This window comes from Neolamprologus multifasciatus, chromosome 11 (assembly GCF_963576455.1).
Source record: "Neolamprologus multifasciatus chromosome 11, fNeoMul1.2, whole genome shotgun sequence".
NCBI classification, from domain to species: Eukaryota; Metazoa; Chordata; class Actinopteri; order Cichliformes; family Cichlidae; genus Neolamprologus; species Neolamprologus multifasciatus.
This window is the reverse complement of record NC_140449.1, coordinates 19,861,351-19,877,233: the sequence shown is the minus strand read 5'-3', so window position 1 is coordinate 19,877,233 and position 15,883 is coordinate 19,861,351. Positions and strand designations below refer to the sequence as shown.

The 15,883-nt window shown below is 40.5% G+C and overlaps 3 protein-coding genes across 4 annotated transcripts; 1 reads left to right on the top strand and 2 right to left on the bottom strand.

Moving 5' to 3' along the window:
- Window positions 1-549: 549 nt before the first annotated feature.
- acbd7 (acyl-CoA binding domain containing 7) lies at window positions 550-3,667 on the bottom strand. Its single transcript, XM_085178686.1, has 4 exons — window positions 3,510-3,667; window positions 2,608-2,725; window positions 2,450-2,512; window positions 550-956 (listed from the first exon to the last, which is right to left on the bottom strand). Exons 1-4 carry the CDS (start codon window positions 3,519-3,521, stop codon window positions 883-885), a joined length of 267 nt encoding a protein of 88 aa, XP_085034812.1. The 5' UTR covers window positions 3,522-3,667; the 3' UTR covers window positions 550-882.
- A 735-nt stretch (window positions 3,668-4,402) lies between these two features.
- Window positions 4,403-11,693, top strand: rpp38 (ribonuclease P/MRP 38 subunit). Its single transcript, XM_085178671.1, has 2 exons — window positions 4,403-4,530; window positions 5,268-11,693. The coding sequence occupies exon 2, from the start codon at window positions 5,281-5,283 to the stop codon at window positions 6,085-6,087; it is 807 nt and encodes a 268-aa protein (XP_085034797.1). The 5' UTR covers window positions 4,403-4,530; window positions 5,268-5,280; the 3' UTR covers window positions 6,088-11,693.
- nmt2 (N-myristoyltransferase 2) lies at window positions 7,461-15,691 on the bottom strand. 2 transcript variants are annotated; one of them, XM_085178667.1, is made up of 12 exons: window positions 15,451-15,691; window positions 15,019-15,133; window positions 14,207-14,348; window positions 13,625-13,743; window positions 13,447-13,538; window positions 13,246-13,362; window positions 12,963-13,133; window positions 12,401-12,509; window positions 12,135-12,305; window positions 11,885-12,052; window positions 10,379-10,516; window positions 7,461-9,938 (listed from the first exon to the last, which is right to left on the bottom strand). In XM_085178667.1, the coding sequence occupies exons 1-12, from the start codon at window positions 15,561-15,563 to the stop codon at window positions 9,918-9,920; spliced, it is 1,476 nt and encodes a 491-aa protein (XP_085034793.1). In that variant the 5' UTR covers window positions 15,564-15,691; the 3' UTR covers window positions 7,461-9,917. The 2 variants fall into 2 exon arrangements, with proteins under 2 accessions (XP_085034793.1, XP_085034792.1); XM_085178666.1 differs by having other exon boundaries at window positions 15,019-15,136; window positions 15,451-15,689.
- Between the last annotated feature and the right edge of the window lie 192 nt (window positions 15,692-15,883).

Below are 15,883 nucleotides of genomic sequence, written 5' to 3'. Positions count from 1 at the left end.
GAGGAAACATAGTTTATAGTCTGCACGGGCTCACCAAAATTAGACAACAAATGACTGGAAAAACATTGGCTGGTCTAATGAAACAAGATGAAAGCATGGATCCAGCAGGATAATGGACTGTGTCACAAAACTAAAATAATCTTAAGCTGGTTTCTTGAACGTGACAATGAGTTCACTGTACTCAAACGGCCTCCACAGTCAGCAGGTCTTAACACAAGAGAGCACCTTTGGGATGTGGTACAGTGGGAGATTTGCATCATGGAAATCTGCAGCAACTGTGTGATACTGACATATTTTAAAACATTTCCAGAAAATTGTTGAATCTATGCCATGAAGATGCCGGCAGCTGTCAGGACACCAGCAAAACAAAAACTAGAAAGATTTTATGTAGGTTGTTTTCTCATTTTGTTCATCACCATTTATCAATCATTAACTGGCAAGCATCTCTTATGTGTTAACATAAGAGGGACATAATTGATGCCAACATTTAAACTGAAGGCAAAGAAAAATCAACCTCTCAATAAAAACAAGCACAAATGAAAGAAAGGAAACAGTGCAGAAAAAGGTTTAATCTTCAAAACGTGTTTGTTCACATTTGCCAACATTTAAATTGTCCTGTTTTGATTCAAGCTGCAAATCTAAGTCCAGTATGCAGTACATATAGAAAGATTAATATGTTAAAGACTGCATAGATATAGTTAAAATGCATAAATCAATTGAGCTATGTAATTTAAAAAATCAAGGATAGAAAGATATTTTTTTTAAATCACATTATTTTGCAGAATTATGGCCTCTGGAAGCAAAGCTGCTTTTTTAAGTAAAGAGCAGCTTTGTTTTAGTAGTCTGTTTTCATCGCTGCTGCCTCTTCACTTCATGGACGTCTCACAGCCCGTACTTGCTGATGACTTCTTTAGCCTTTGTGACATAGGCCGACATGGCGTCATCCTTGGACATTCCTGAAAGAGTTCAAATTACGAGTGATTTGGACTTAAATAATAATGTCTTAAAGGTGTTTTCTCCTATTTGTACACATGCTTAGAGAGCCTTTCACCCATAGCACTGAAAAGCTGGTTAAACTATGGGAGAGATTCTCATGATGAAGATGCTGAGAAAAGATCAGGTCTGTTTATTGGTTGTGTTTTTGTTACGGTAAGTAAAGATATAAAACTTTAAAACACTGGATTTTTAAAAATCTGTGTGTATATGTGTGCAGTGTTTTTGGGATCATTATCATGCTGTCAGATTATAAACTGTGTCATGAATACTTCTGTTAAAAAACTGTGTTATCTTTGGCTTTTTTCATAGCTTCAGCAAAAGACATGTGAACAAATGATGTGTTTGTGCAACAGGCTGCTAGTAACAAAGGGCCTAAAGATAAAGATTAAAAAAGGTACTTTGATCAGTTGTCTCTCGATCGTTACTCGAGTTAGGCAACTTTTTATTCCTTGAATGATTCAGTGCTAAATGGCTTAACAAATAAAACAGTTCCTCTGAAAATGGTCAGGTACAAGGACTGGACTGAAAATGAGTTAAAGGGGCAAACGATGTCCAAAGGCAAACTTTGAAAGACCTTCAGAAAGCCTGGAGAGCTATTGCTCAAGATCATTTACATGGTCTGAGTCATTGGAAGCAAAATACAAAGAAATGAGTGGTGCTCAACACCACCCTTTGACTCTTTGCACAAGTGTGATGTCACTAAAAATGAACCCATTACAACAAAAAACCCAACAAAATCTGCGTGTAGTCACCTTTTTCTCAAGTACTCAACACTAAACACAGACTTGCAGAAACAGCTCGTGTGCAGCTAAATCATGGAGTTAACCTGCAAATGCCTTAACTCAACATTTTTTGAGGGTAATTTTACTTTAAAAAATCAATGAATAAGTGAGTAAAATTAAAACGTTTGTGTGATGTTGGATGAAACTAAGTGGTGAAAATATTTGGATGTTTTGACAATGACTAACTTCTAATTTCCTAAAGGTTACCTCCTGTGAGTCTCATTTGACACTGAACACACCTAATTTGGAGTAGATTACTCCATGTTTGCAGAGGGGCGAAACTCAGTTGAACTCATGCTCTATACACATGTTTTACAAAATTCATTCTCATGACTTACACCTGTGGACTCAGCAGGTTTTGGGTACTAAATAGACTACTCTGCAGGCAACCAGGAGGTGGAGCCCCTCCAGTCTGCATTCGTCCTTGCATCCAGTGGAGTGTAAATGTGTGTGTGTGTGGCTCGTAGTGTAAAAGAAACAATTCCTTTACCTTATTTTGTACAGATAAATACCAAAAACTGTTCCAGCTGTAAACTTGGCAAAAGATATCTGTCTCATATATCCTTGTATGATCTATAACCTGCTAATGAATCACTTTCCCAGCACCTTCAGTTAAAGTGTTTAGTTCTCGTGGACAAATGTAACAATCACAAGCTTTCCTAACTCGTTACCTTTCCTCGACTCCCAGGCGTCCCACTTGGCCTTTCCTTTTAGGTCCAGCATCCCCGGTCTCTCTACAGTTGTGAAAGCACACAGAGAGGAGGGAAAAAAATCTGAACTTAGTGAACTCTTTATGGGAGTGATTCAGTTTCTCTGTAGCGGGTCCTACCAGTGTTAATGTCTCCAACAACCGCCTGTTTATAAAGGCCATACAGGAACAGCAGCTCCTCGTCTGTGGGCTTGGCCTTCACCTTCTTCACATCCTCTGCTGCCTTGTCAAATTCTGCCTGCAGGTGACATGAACACTCTTTATGTTTGCCATTAATTATTCAGAAAACATAAGCAGTGTGTCTGCGATGGGAAAACACTGGACTGGAGGCTTTCTTCTCTTTGCAAAAAGTCCAGCAGGAATGTAAAGTAATTACATCAAATACGAGAGTGTGCATATTAATGAGTTACAAGCACTGAATAAGAAATGTGAGTGTGGTATTCTAGGCACGGGGCAGTCCTGGGAAACTGATTGTTGCACAAGCTTGACATAAACAATGGGCTTTTATATGAGACCAGAGCCTGTGTGCCTACTCAAATAATCTGCTTTTCAAAGGATCTGGGACACAGCAGAACTGATAATTATAGATCACAGGAACCATTTTTAATATGCGCAAAGACCTAAAAACCTTTTAACTCTTTACTGAGGTGCAGCTGAAATATATAATGATCCAGCTCTGAATGCTGACCATTGGTCAAAAAGCGGATGTTTGCATATAGATCCAGTTTACCTCCACATTCTCATTTCTCATAGAGACAAACTCTGAATCTAGTGAATTTTCATCATGTTTTTATATTTTCTGCTTCTAAGCAGCAAATCTTTAAATTCTAAGAGCAGCATCAGGACCACTGAGCCGAGAGCATTAACGCGTTTAGGCACTACTTTCCTTCATCCACCCCGTCAAAGATGGATGACTGCATACGGCCAGAAGATGGCATGCGCTGTTCGGTTCATCGCGATAATGTAGCATCTAATATATAATAATAACAATAATAAAAGAGCAAAGAAACGCAGGGTTTTACCTGGAGGGTCATCTTGGTAAAGGTAAAGGCTGGGAGCGCAGATGAATGTCCTGCTTTGAAGGGTTTTAAGCAGCAGTAATTGCAGCACAGCTGATCGATGCACTATTGAGAGCCAGGCAGAGGCTTGCAGGGGGAGGGAGCAGACAGCTGCGGAGGTGCTGATTGGCTGCCTGTCACCCTCACTCACAGCGACACACACACGCGCACGGACTTTAATAAAGTGGGGAGATATGGTGGACTATGGCACCTAGTCCACTGACTACGTCGATTTTATGACGTGTCATTTGCAACAGTGTAATAAATTTAGGGAGATATAATCATATCAGTTCAGCAGGATTAATACAACCTCTACCACAATATGCTTCCTACACAGAACTCCATGTAAAAATATTTTTTAAAAAATCTGCTCAAAATGCGGACTAATTTCATTACATGTGAATGTGTATTATTATTATTTGATTTGATTTTTTTTTGTTCTACAAGTACAATGTGAAATGTTACAATTATTGGAGTCTGCTCAAATTAAATTTACTTGGTTCGTGCACATTCAGTTTATACGAAACACATTTCCCTTAACGATGAAGTATTTGAATAAATAAACCTTTTATTTTATATGTTTCCTTTTTATTCATATTATTGCTTGGTGTAAAAAATCACTTTTGAGTGCATTTAAACGAATTGATTAGTTGGTTTAGAAAAGCCTACTTTATATTTCCTGTGCTCGTGCACTTTTACTCCAGCGGATTCATGAAGGAGACTTCATGCACTTTTCCCTTCATCAGACACTACAGTGTCAGATAACAGTGTTCGCCGCCTCTTAAACTCCACCTTCACTGCCTTCGCTGACTCATTGATGATTTGACTGTCGTGTCGCCCTTTCGCCGCTATTCGGCGCTGTGGGGCTTTTTAAATAAAGTTATTTAAATTGAAACAAAATGGCAGCGCCCTGCGTGTCTCTCATGCAGCTGGGCTGAAGCTGTAAAGAAGACGAGGAGAAATGCGTTATCTGCTTTAACTACAGGTAACGGCGGCTGTGTTTGTTTTTAACGCTTCTGCAGAAGCGAAAAGTTTTTTATTAGAGCCGAAGAAGATCCGAAATTTAACGACATTTCCACGTGGGTTAAAGAAATGCGAAATAAAACGTTGCTAATCGTATTAGTGTATAATGGCGTTGTTTTTTTGTTTAGTCTGACTTATGGATAAAAACAATTAACAAATGTGCTCTTGTTATTTTCTATTTTACTCACTCATCTTAAAATGTACTTTATTCCTCTTAGTCGTGTTTACTCTTTGCTGCTTTTACTTTTTTACCTTTTAAACAAACAAGCAAATAAAAAAAGATTTCGGCATGCGTTTTTTATATGTGAGTGAGCTGTTTAACTCATCTTTGGCATTTCTGTGCTTTAATTTAACATTTACTGGCCAGTTCATAAGGGTACATCTTCCTTGTGCTGGGTTGGACCCCCATTTGCCTTAAGAACGGCTTTATTTCTTCATGAAAGATTCTTAGGGGATCAACATGTGACCCATGTTGACATGACAGCATCACATTTGTGGCTGCACATGCACGATGTGACTCTCCTGTTCCACCAGATCACAAAGGTGCTCTATCTGATTGAGATCTGGTGATTGTGGAGGTTAAGTACAGTGAACTCATCTGATTGCCTTCATTATCAGTCAGGTGAACGGGTGTACTTAATAAAGTGTCCAGTGATTGGTTGCCAGATTCTAAAGCAATCTTTCTCTCTTTTGTTACAGTGTCGGTTGTTTTATGCTCCAAACAGTCATGGCAGCTCCCGGAAAGCCGACTAAAAAGGAAATCAAAAAGCAGACTCCAGCCAAGACCTCCTTCACCTCACCCTTTGCCTCAAAATGGAGCCCGCTCCTCCAAGAGGACATGCACTTCATTCTGAAAACTCTGAAGGACAAGTTGATCTCAATGGGTCTGGAGAAAAAAGAAGTGAAAGTGTTTCGCACATGGAGGAAAAAGAAAGGCAAAAAACCTGATGTCGCACCAGAACCTGTTCCCCAGGTGAGCGATTCCTCCAAAAACGGCTGGACAGATGTGGCAGCCAGACGGCAGCTGGCCATCGGCATCAACGAGGTGACCAAGGCTCTGGAGAGAAACGAACTTAGACTGCTGCTCGTGTGCAAGTCTGTCAAACCGAAACACATGACCAATCACCTGATCGCTCTGAGCACCACCAGAGGAGTGCCGGCCTGCCAGGTGCCTCGCCTGAGCCAGAGCGTGTCGGAGCCGCTGGGGCTGAAAAGCGTGCTCGCCCTAGGGTTCAGACGGTGCTCCTCCAGTGACGATGGGGTGTTTACCGACACTGTCGATGCCATTAAGCCCAGAGTGCCTACATTGGACATGGCATGGCTGCAAGGTGCTAAACCTGAAGAACCTGTTGCCATGGAGGAGGAGGAAGGTGGTGAAAGAAGGGGACAAAAAAGGAAACTGGAAAGTGAATCTGAGGAGGTGTCAGAGTCTCCCTCCTCTGGCACTCTGCAGCCGCTCCAGGTGAAGAGAATCGTTGCTAACCCTGCAAAGAAAAAGAAAGGGAAGCCGAAGAAATAGCTGTAAAGTGAAAGAGAAACTTTGAACAGTGCTTGCAGCCTCAGTCTGGACATTACTTATGTGAATAGTTTATATAAAGAATTTCTGGAAGCGTAAAGAGAAAAAAAGGTTTTTGGGAACAAGGTTTAGACTTTTCTCTCAAGTATTTTTTATCTGGGGAACCCTCAGACCTTCAGGTTTGCATTCATTGTTTCAGCAGATTAGTAGCATTGCATTTGGTTTCATGCATATTTATACAATTGAATATGGTCTGACTGAAGTTTGAATTTCAATTTGTCCACAATTAAAGCTGGTTTGCACACATTGTTTTTTTATAAAGACAATTAAGTTTTTCCTGGTATTTTGATAGTGCTGTTTGTTTGTTTTAAATGGAGCTTGTAATATTTTACCCTCAAATGAAATATATTTTCTCTATATAATACAGAGGGCTGCCTTTACACCACCAACATCTTGGAGCTGTTCTGCTGGATTACTTGGGTACTAAGTAGAAAGTAGTAGTACATTTATGTTGAAATGTAAGCAGACGTTTTAGACCTCAGGTAGGCAAAAATGAGCCAACTTAATGATCATTTTCCAAGTTTAGTTTGCTGTAAATATCTATAGATGGACAAAGGTACTGGGAGATTACATCACGTGGTTGAATTGGGAATGTCTTGATGCCCTCCTGGGAAGGGAGGTCTGAGTGCCTCTGCTTAGACTGCTGCTCCCGTGACCCGGATAAGCAGAAAATCAATGGCTGGAGGGGAACGATTAAGATCGATAGAAAGATCCTTTATTAATCCTTTGCAGGAAATGACATTGCCTCTGCAGACACAGACATAACACCACACATCCCAAACAAAATATCAGCTCCATTACTTATTTCTAATAAAATTAGTATTAATAAATAGAACTATCAATAACTAACATGGACTAACTACATGGATCTCTTATCCAATTTTTAGGGTGCAGGAGAGCTGAACCTTATTCCAGCAGACATGGGGTGAGAGGCAGGGTATAGCAGCATGTCGCAGAGCTAAAACAGTGACAGACAGTCATTTATATCTATGGGCAATTTCAAATCACCAGTTAACCTAACCCCACTAACTGCATGTCTTTGGACTGTGGGAGAAACCCGGAGCACGCACCCTGTGGTCTTGATAAAGAATTCCAAGTATCCATTCTCTTCTGCTTATCCTGTGTGAGGAAGCCAAAGTACCTGGAAGGAACACAGAAAAGATCCCAACCTGATGGTGGAATTGAACTGAGGACCTTTTTGCTGTGAGGCAATAGTGCTAACCACTGTGGTGCCTGAATTACAAATACTTAAATTCAAAATATGTGCTGTGAAAAAGTGTTTCCTGCAGTGCGTCACAAAGGAGTCATGACTCGTGTTCCTTTTTAAAGTGAGTTTATTCAATCAAATATCCATGCTGGTATAGCCGACGTGTGTTGAAACAGATTGTTATTTGCATGGGGTCATGTCTAAATGATGCTGGTACAAGTTCTTCAGCTTTTTCACAGCTTACAATGGAATCGAATAAAAATATTGTTCTTCAGTTAGAGAAAGCTTTATGACATTTCAAAAGTACACCCTCCCGCACCCCACCTCCAAACCTTAAAAAACAAAACCAAAAAAAACAACCTTTAAATAAGGCAGGTACTTCTGACCGAGTTCTCGCTAAAGGGCGTGGCTAGAAACATTGATGCTATAAATCAACGCAGCAGCGAAACAGACATGCTCAGAGTTCATTCAGACAGCTGCAAGCAACACATCTGTGACACAGCAACATCCATGAGGCACACAGCTTTGACCCAGCGACCCACTCTCAGTTAAATTAATGCCAGGAACACGTTTGTAGAAGATAACGTCATTCAACCTTTAAGTGATTTTTAAAAAAAACAACATCTTTGAGCCCTGAAGCACCAACAGGACAAATATTTATCCTCTTCTGGCTAATCTATAAAGGGATGATTAGAAAAGTACATCAAATATTAACAATAAAGTCATTAAAATAAAAAGCAGCCTCTTTACCTTGCAAGTTATGCAGAGCCCCGTGAACATTAAGGAACTAGAACATTTAAATTAACCAGCAGCTCCACCACAGACAAAAAAATAAAACAGTTTTATCAAAGATCCTCCTCCAGCTCTTAAATCACAAATCTGACAGTCATGTTTGTTTTAAATACTGAAAAGGAGGAAAGAAATGATGTAAGACATTAAAAAAAAAAAAAAAGTACAGTTATAAATATCACAACTGTTTCACGCACTTAGCTGCACAACACATGTAGAAAAAAAACAAAACATACACAAAATACAGTACCATTAAAAAAAATAAACCCAGAGAAGTCAATGAAAGCGGATCTGGAGGAGAGGACACTTCAAGCTGATGCCACTGCACCCATGATTAAACAAGTCCTTTGTTTAATAAGCACAGAGTGTTTCCTCTGAAGCAGTTTATCCACTGCTGTGGGTGGCAGTGACCAAAGTAACAGAAGATGTGCCCTGTTTGTTTTAACCGCTGCTGAACAGAGTCCTTCCATAGTAAATAAACCTCTTTTTTTAAACCTGGCTCTAAACAGAAACTTTAAACTTTTTTGTATAAAATCGAAAGTTTTTCCCCACGTTCACCGGCGTCATTCTCACTGCCCTTATGCACTGACCAGACCAGCTCCTATTACTTCTAACTGAACAGCTTTACTAACTGGACAGCACACCACTGACATGCAAACAACCCTACGCTTGGGTTTGTTACTACAAAGAGTGTACAACCAAACATGTTGTTTTAATGTATTAAAAAACGCCAGCTCTAGAAACGGTTTTATAAGGTGAAAACTGCGCCCATCCTTCATAAAAACCATGGCTGTACAGATTCTAGGGCAATCCCATCTGATTTGAAACGAGGACCCATTTATTTTGTATATTTAAGAACGGAGTAATTGTGCTTCATCTCTGCAATACATTCATTAAAAAAAATAAACAAACCCCCAAACACTTTGAACAAACTCGGTGACTTCTAAGCTACTCATGAGGAGAATACTTTGGATCAGCATCCTCCCAAACCCCTCAAACTCACACTACACAAATAAATATGATCTGCCTTTAAATGTACAATTAACTACCATATGCTCTTTAACAAAACACATGTATATCAATGCACCAGTGGGATGAATCCTTTTTTCCTCCCTCTCAGTGTTTGCAGTTTGTCATTTTAAAAAGTTAAAATCAGCATTTCTAATTCTACTGAGGCCCAAAACAGCCAGCAGAGACACTCGACTGACCACACTGATATGAAACTGGAGCAAAAATAAGTGCAGCAGGAGCAGGAAGGAGGAGGAGGAGAAAGGGGTTTGGGAACAGTAACTGTATGGACAAGATAAATAAAATTACAACAGTTGTTAATTATGTCAGGTCTTGCTTGCTTAGTTGATTATCATTTACATAGTTCCACGTAAGTAAAGTTAAATGACGTGCCGGTCCATTGGTGTCTACTGAGGAAGAAGAACTTAAAACAGAATACACAATGTCAAGGCATCCTCGAGTGTCAGACCGGTGTGTGTGTGTTTTAAACGTGAGCGCTTATGTCAGGAGCGTTGTGTCGTATGAGTATCTCAGGCATAGCATGACTTCACATTCAGGATGTTGGATGGTTTAAGAGTTTTCACCTCCGGGTGAACTGAGAATGTTTTTGATGATACAAGTGCCGAATGAAAGCTCCACTCGGGCGCCAGGTTGGATTTACTGTCGCAGTTCTCATTGTCTAGCTCGGGCCACCTGCGTGTCCAGGTAAGGTATTTCCAGAGATCGCTGAGAGCCTCCCGAGTTTATGCAGCTGCCATGAAGAGAGCTGCTACTGAAGGACCAGGCCAACCTGAAACACACAGATCAAACTTTTTATGATCTGACGTAAGCTAACAAAGCAAGTGCACATCATCACCCTCTACTTCTGTGCTTGACTGCTGGTATGAGGTGTTTGCACTGAAACTCCACTTTGGTCTAATTTGTCAAAAGGACATTGTTCCAAAAGTCCTGTGTTTTTTCCCAGGATACATCTTTGCAATCAAAACTAGGCTTCCATGATCTAAGGCATACTTAATCATGTCAGAGGATGATTTCTCCTTATCAGGCCTCTGTGGATTTGCTTCAAAGCTATAGACTTATTTGACTGTGAAGCTTGCACAATCAGGCACAAGAAGCAGCTCTACTGAGATCTGAACCAAAGACTATTTCCACTTTTTCCACTAATTGTCATGGAGTCTTATCACAGGATGCTGACCAATAGTTGGTGTGTGATTACCACCTGAGACTGACCTTATCAGGGTCCATAGGGGGACATTTCCAGTTGTAGAGGTAATACTGCAGATTTCCATCTCCTATCCCAAACTTGAGCTTCTCCAGAAACACCTTATTCTCCATTAGGTCCAAGGCGTTGAACACATCAAAACCTTTCTGTTAAAACACAAAGAACAAACACCATGATAACTAACACAGCAGGAAGAAAATTATCAAAAGTATCTGGGGAAACCCTGCTCTCAGTTTGCGTTTGTATGCAGAGCTCAGAGTAGCCTTGCCAGCTGGTTGACACCAGGCCCGTACTACGAAGCAGGATTTTAGCTTATCCCAGTAACTTTGGGGGTTACCCCTGGGTTTTCTGCACTATGAAAGTGGTTCACTTCTTCTTGGAGTATATCGCCATAGTAACTTATGCTGCAAACCTAACCTGAGTTATATTCCAGTTATATCGCCTACTGACTGATCAAGTCTTGTGAAAATAGCTTCACCATTCATTTTATTAGTAATAAATACGGTTTATTTCGTTCAATTTTATTTCTTGAGTTTTTTTAATCAAAAATATCATGAATATAATCTGGACACCCATTTCTACTTGACTTCATATCAGTTGCAGGAAGACTAAGTCTACATTTGAATTCTGTTTTTGTGTTTGTTCTTTACATGTTCTTAGACCATTCAACACCATCGAGGGTGCAGCTGAAAAAAATAAAACAAAAAACAAGACCACGATATGCAAATCTGAACACTGGACTACTTGATTATAACCCATCAGATTCTCGTGTTTCTTAATGGTAAAGTTGTGATATTAGTAAGTCTGTTAACTCACACAACTGGCATTTTTGTCAGCTTTTCTTTCTGCCATCAAAATAGGCTAAACTTTGTTTTTCGTCTCACACCCCTGACTTTTCTGCAGCAGCTGTGTCAACTGCATTCTCTATTGTGTGTAGCCTCTTCATATTTTCTAATATTACAGTTTACTCTTCGATTGTAAAATCAGATACTCAGCTTCCGGTACAATAAAAAGTTTGACTGGTCAGATGTGCTTGTATCTAGATCCAGAAACTCTGAATCAAATTGAGTGCCGATGTTAGAGGAAGTGACTTGAGATAATAGAAAACTACCTTGGAACTTGGTTCTCAGCACAGAGCCCTGATCTGGCCTCAAATAAATAAAGATCAGACCAGGTCAGTCTCTCTCACTTTTATCCTCTACTGCACAGGTAAAATGTTGGATCATACTCTCACTCCTCATCTATCTAACCAAACATCACTGACTCCCAATGATTTATAAGGCTTTGTGTAAAAAAAAAAAAAAAAAAAAGGAAAAAGAAAAAGTACATAAACCATCTTGGTATTCATAAAATAAAATACCGATCCATCTACAATGAGTCTGGTCTGTATCGTGCCATTTTTCCCCCTCACACGTGCGTCTTCCTGTTGCGCTGTAATCATAGTTTATGTCACTGATCTCATCAGCTGTTGTCTTTGGTACTGGCAAGTGTTTAAAAGCAGAAAGTAAGATTACCAGTTTGGCCAGGATCAGTGCATCATTCATTAAGTCCAGTAGCGGGGTTTGTGTATGAATGCTGTAAAAAGAGTAAGCAGCCTTCAGGCTCCTATGGAGAGGGTGATGCATCACAGTTGAGGGCAAAGTGTAGAAACTAGTGAAATCTGTGAGAATGCCACCAGCACCCTAAAGGAAATAAAAACAAGAACAATGTCACTTTAAGTGCAGAAGAGCATCAACATCAGGCTGCAAATCTGAATCCACACACCTCTACTACATATGTGTCAATTATGTTGTCCTGTGGTAAGAACCAGTGAGCCACCTCCTCCTCTCCCATAGAAGGGGCAAGTTGGAAACGTCTCAAGTATCTCTGTAGCAGTTCAGTAACCTGACCGATGTCGCGCCTTTCCATCGGCCGCAGACCTGGAGTCTTGGTGCTCTGCACAGGGTGGAGGGAGCAAAATGAAAATCTCTAAGAGTTCCTGCTATCACGAGGAACAGTGAGATGCAGGACTTATGAGTGTAAGTGTTTACATCTGGTAGTCTGTAGAGTTTCATGGTTCTTTGCAGGGTCATGTTTCTGCTCAGATGGGAAAATTTAACTTCCACAAGCTTTCTAGGGTTCAAAGAGCGGTGCCAGTACCTGGGGATAAAAAAAACAACAAAAAAAACAAAACAGGAGACCAAGATTAAAAAGAAAAAAGGAGTGCTTCCTGGATTCAAAACACTTCCACTAGATGTGCTCTTTAGAAGAGATACGTATAAGCTAACATATAAAAAAAAAAAACAACCAAACACCAAGGCACTCTGTTTCATTAAAAAATTAAAATGCTTATATTCTCATGGCACTGAATGGCTGAATCTTTCTAGTGGTGTTCCACCAATAGCAAACCTATGGTTAAGAGTGGAAAACTTGACCAGTAAAGTACTGGTGGAAAAGATTCAGACTCGGTTTTCCCCCATCAGAGCTTTAAGTTAAATATGACCATGCCGTGAATATAAAGGTATTTTAATTTTATATGAAAAGAGAGTGCTTTGTTTTATATATTTTAACATGCTGCCCATGTGCAGCATGTGTGACTAGTAAATAACATACCTGCACGTAGACACGGGTTTAGGGAGCACAACTCCGGCGGTGTATACGGCCTGAAATATTCCTTCTAAGTTCACTCTCCTTGTTATCTCTCTGATGAGCACAGGAGCAACGCGCTTTGAACGCAGCTTCTTATGAACACACAGGAAGTTGATTTCTACCATCCTCTTCAGCCTGGAGCCACAAGCGAGAAAAGAAAAGAAAAGAAACAAAAGGACGGATTGAATGAGTAAAACACTTTCCCCATCACTGCTGTTCTCAAATGCAATAAGTAATGAACACTCACGTATCATAGACTCGTATATCTGCAGGGATGGCACTGATGAAGCCAACGAGCTTCTTATTTGAAGACACTCTCACTCCGCAATGCCACTGTGGTAACCAGCCCGGTGGACGTAAAGCCCTGAGAGGGGAACATGTTTTTATTATAACCGCATACATTTAAAGCTACTGTACTGCATCATGTGATAAACATGAAGAAGCTTACCATTTAAGAAAGTTTGGAGAATAATCAAATCTGAACATGTTATCATCATCCTCCACATAATTTTCATTTAACAACGTGTACAATTCCTTCAGCTGCAAAAGAGCGTGACAATAAATCATTCTGTTTTGATTAATCTGATTAATTTCATTGGTGTATTTTGAACAAAGACTGCACTTACAACATCTGCATTACTGAGATCCAAAGTATCCCACATAAATCCTTGAGGTAAAGAATATGGCTCCTGTCTGATGTTCTCTTTGTCAGCCTCAATTGGCCCGTGACTCGTCACAACTTCATCTACAAAAATAGCACAGCCTTTTGTCAAAGGTTTGCAACTGTTTTCCAATCACCACACTTCCACGGGACCTCATAAAACTCCATGTCCTGAAACTGTGAGCAATGCACAAAACCGCTGATGGCATCAATCAGACTTTATATAAATCTGCTGCTGTTTGTCCTGCGTCGATCCCCGCAGCCTGTGGCTGCACAAAGGCCTGACTCGTTGGGTCATGGCTGTTATGGAAACAGCTTGATCTAATGCTGCTGAGCATGCCCAGTGGGAATGCATGGACCCCTACTGTACATTGCAGCTGACATGTTTCTAAGATACTGGCCTAAATCAGCAGACTGAGGAGATAAAACCAGCAGATGGCGCTGGTGCAGAAAGAAAAATGCAGAGAAAAAATAATTTCCATTGACAGAGGAAATAATACCAATTTAAACAGGAGTGCAGTTTAAAAGAATTTAACTAAATACTTACTTAATTTTGGGACAGGCTGAGTATCCCAGAACTGGTACTTGTGCTTGGCTGCCTCATCTATACTCTTTGCTGGACCCTGGCAGGAAAGCAGCTCCATAGCTCTTTGGATGTCCTGCAGTTTCTGGATGGGCAGCCCAGGGTTCTGATTTAGAGCGGGCACACATACACAGATTACTTAATGTCTGTATCACTCAACCAAACACTGGATGCTTTAAATAATCTAAATGTAGACGAGAGGCAACATCAGAGTGCATGCAAATAAACAGTCTTATAGTCATGTTTACACAGGTCTTTTCCTGGACACAATACTCCCACTGAGCAAGAGAAACCGGATTAATCATGTCACTGTATAAATGATTGATGAAGTCAATGGTCTTTAAATTATAAATGCAAAAACGCAAATATGACAGTCCCTGTCATTAAATCATTTAGTTAAGCTTGATTTGCTTTCTTCATCCGATCAGAACATCAGAGTCTGGATGTAGTTATTGTTTATTTTTCTAAAGCAGCATGCAGTATGTAGAAATCTCACAGCTGGTTAAAAGTTTGTGATATATCCTTTTAGCAAAATAAACTACCTCATTCCAGTATTATTACAGAATACAAACAGGGAGCATGCCAAGGTTGGAAAAACCTTACTGACCATGACACATTGACAGCAAACAAGCTGAATTCTGGGTTGTTGCTTTCCCTTTTCTTACCCCTCCTCTTTTATTTTCAGCATATTAAAAGAAGCTTTGTTTTGTATTGTATTCCCTGCCCTAAAAAAGGGTGTGTGCACTCTTTTCACTGGGTCATCATCACCATCACACCTTGATCTCCTGAGAGTCCGAGGCAGAGTCAGACTTGGCTCCCCCCGAGCTTGGCTTCTCTTTCTTCCTCTTCTGCTTCTTCTTCTTCCTCTTGGCCCCCAGCTCTCCTCCTGGACTGCTACAGACATGAAAACAAACGATGAGGATGGATGCTGGCTAGACCCGCACACAGAGCTAACGTTAGCTACCATAGCAACGAATGACAGCTCAGCTACTTAACGTTAGCTAGCTAGCGGTTTGTCTTAATGGTTGCCCGCCATGTCATTCAGTCGGAGAGCTTTAAAGAGGTCAGAACGTTATAAACAGTTCAAGACGGCCTGTGTTTGCTGTCTGCTAATACTAGCAGGCTCACTGCCTTAGCCGCTCACAAGCAGGCTGCCTGGAATAACGTTACTGCGTTTCCCCGAGCCGACCGGACAGGCCACCCCTCACCCTTGCATATGCTCATTCTCCTCCTCGTTGTCTCCGTCTATCCCGCAGGTGTCCTGGTCGTCCAGCTCCAGGCTCTGCTGACTGGCTGCGGATTCACTGTCCTCCGCCATCATAAAAGTGTTTTAAAAATATAGTCAGCCACCGTTTAACAGAGCTAACGGGGAGCGGGCGAGAGATGGAAAAAACAAAGAAAATGTCGAAGGAAATCGCGCCGCCTAGAGGCCAAAGGCGGGAACTCAGACCTGAGCTGCTGCCTTTAACATGAAGCCGAGTGGTACCCAAACTAGACTTTTACCTTATTTCAAACATATAGCCATTTAAATGTTATAGACACTTTAGACACTTGTTTCTGATACTGAGAGGGAAAATAAATACATATTACAAATTACAGGTAATAAAAAGAAGACAAAAATCTAAAATTATTTTTTTAAAT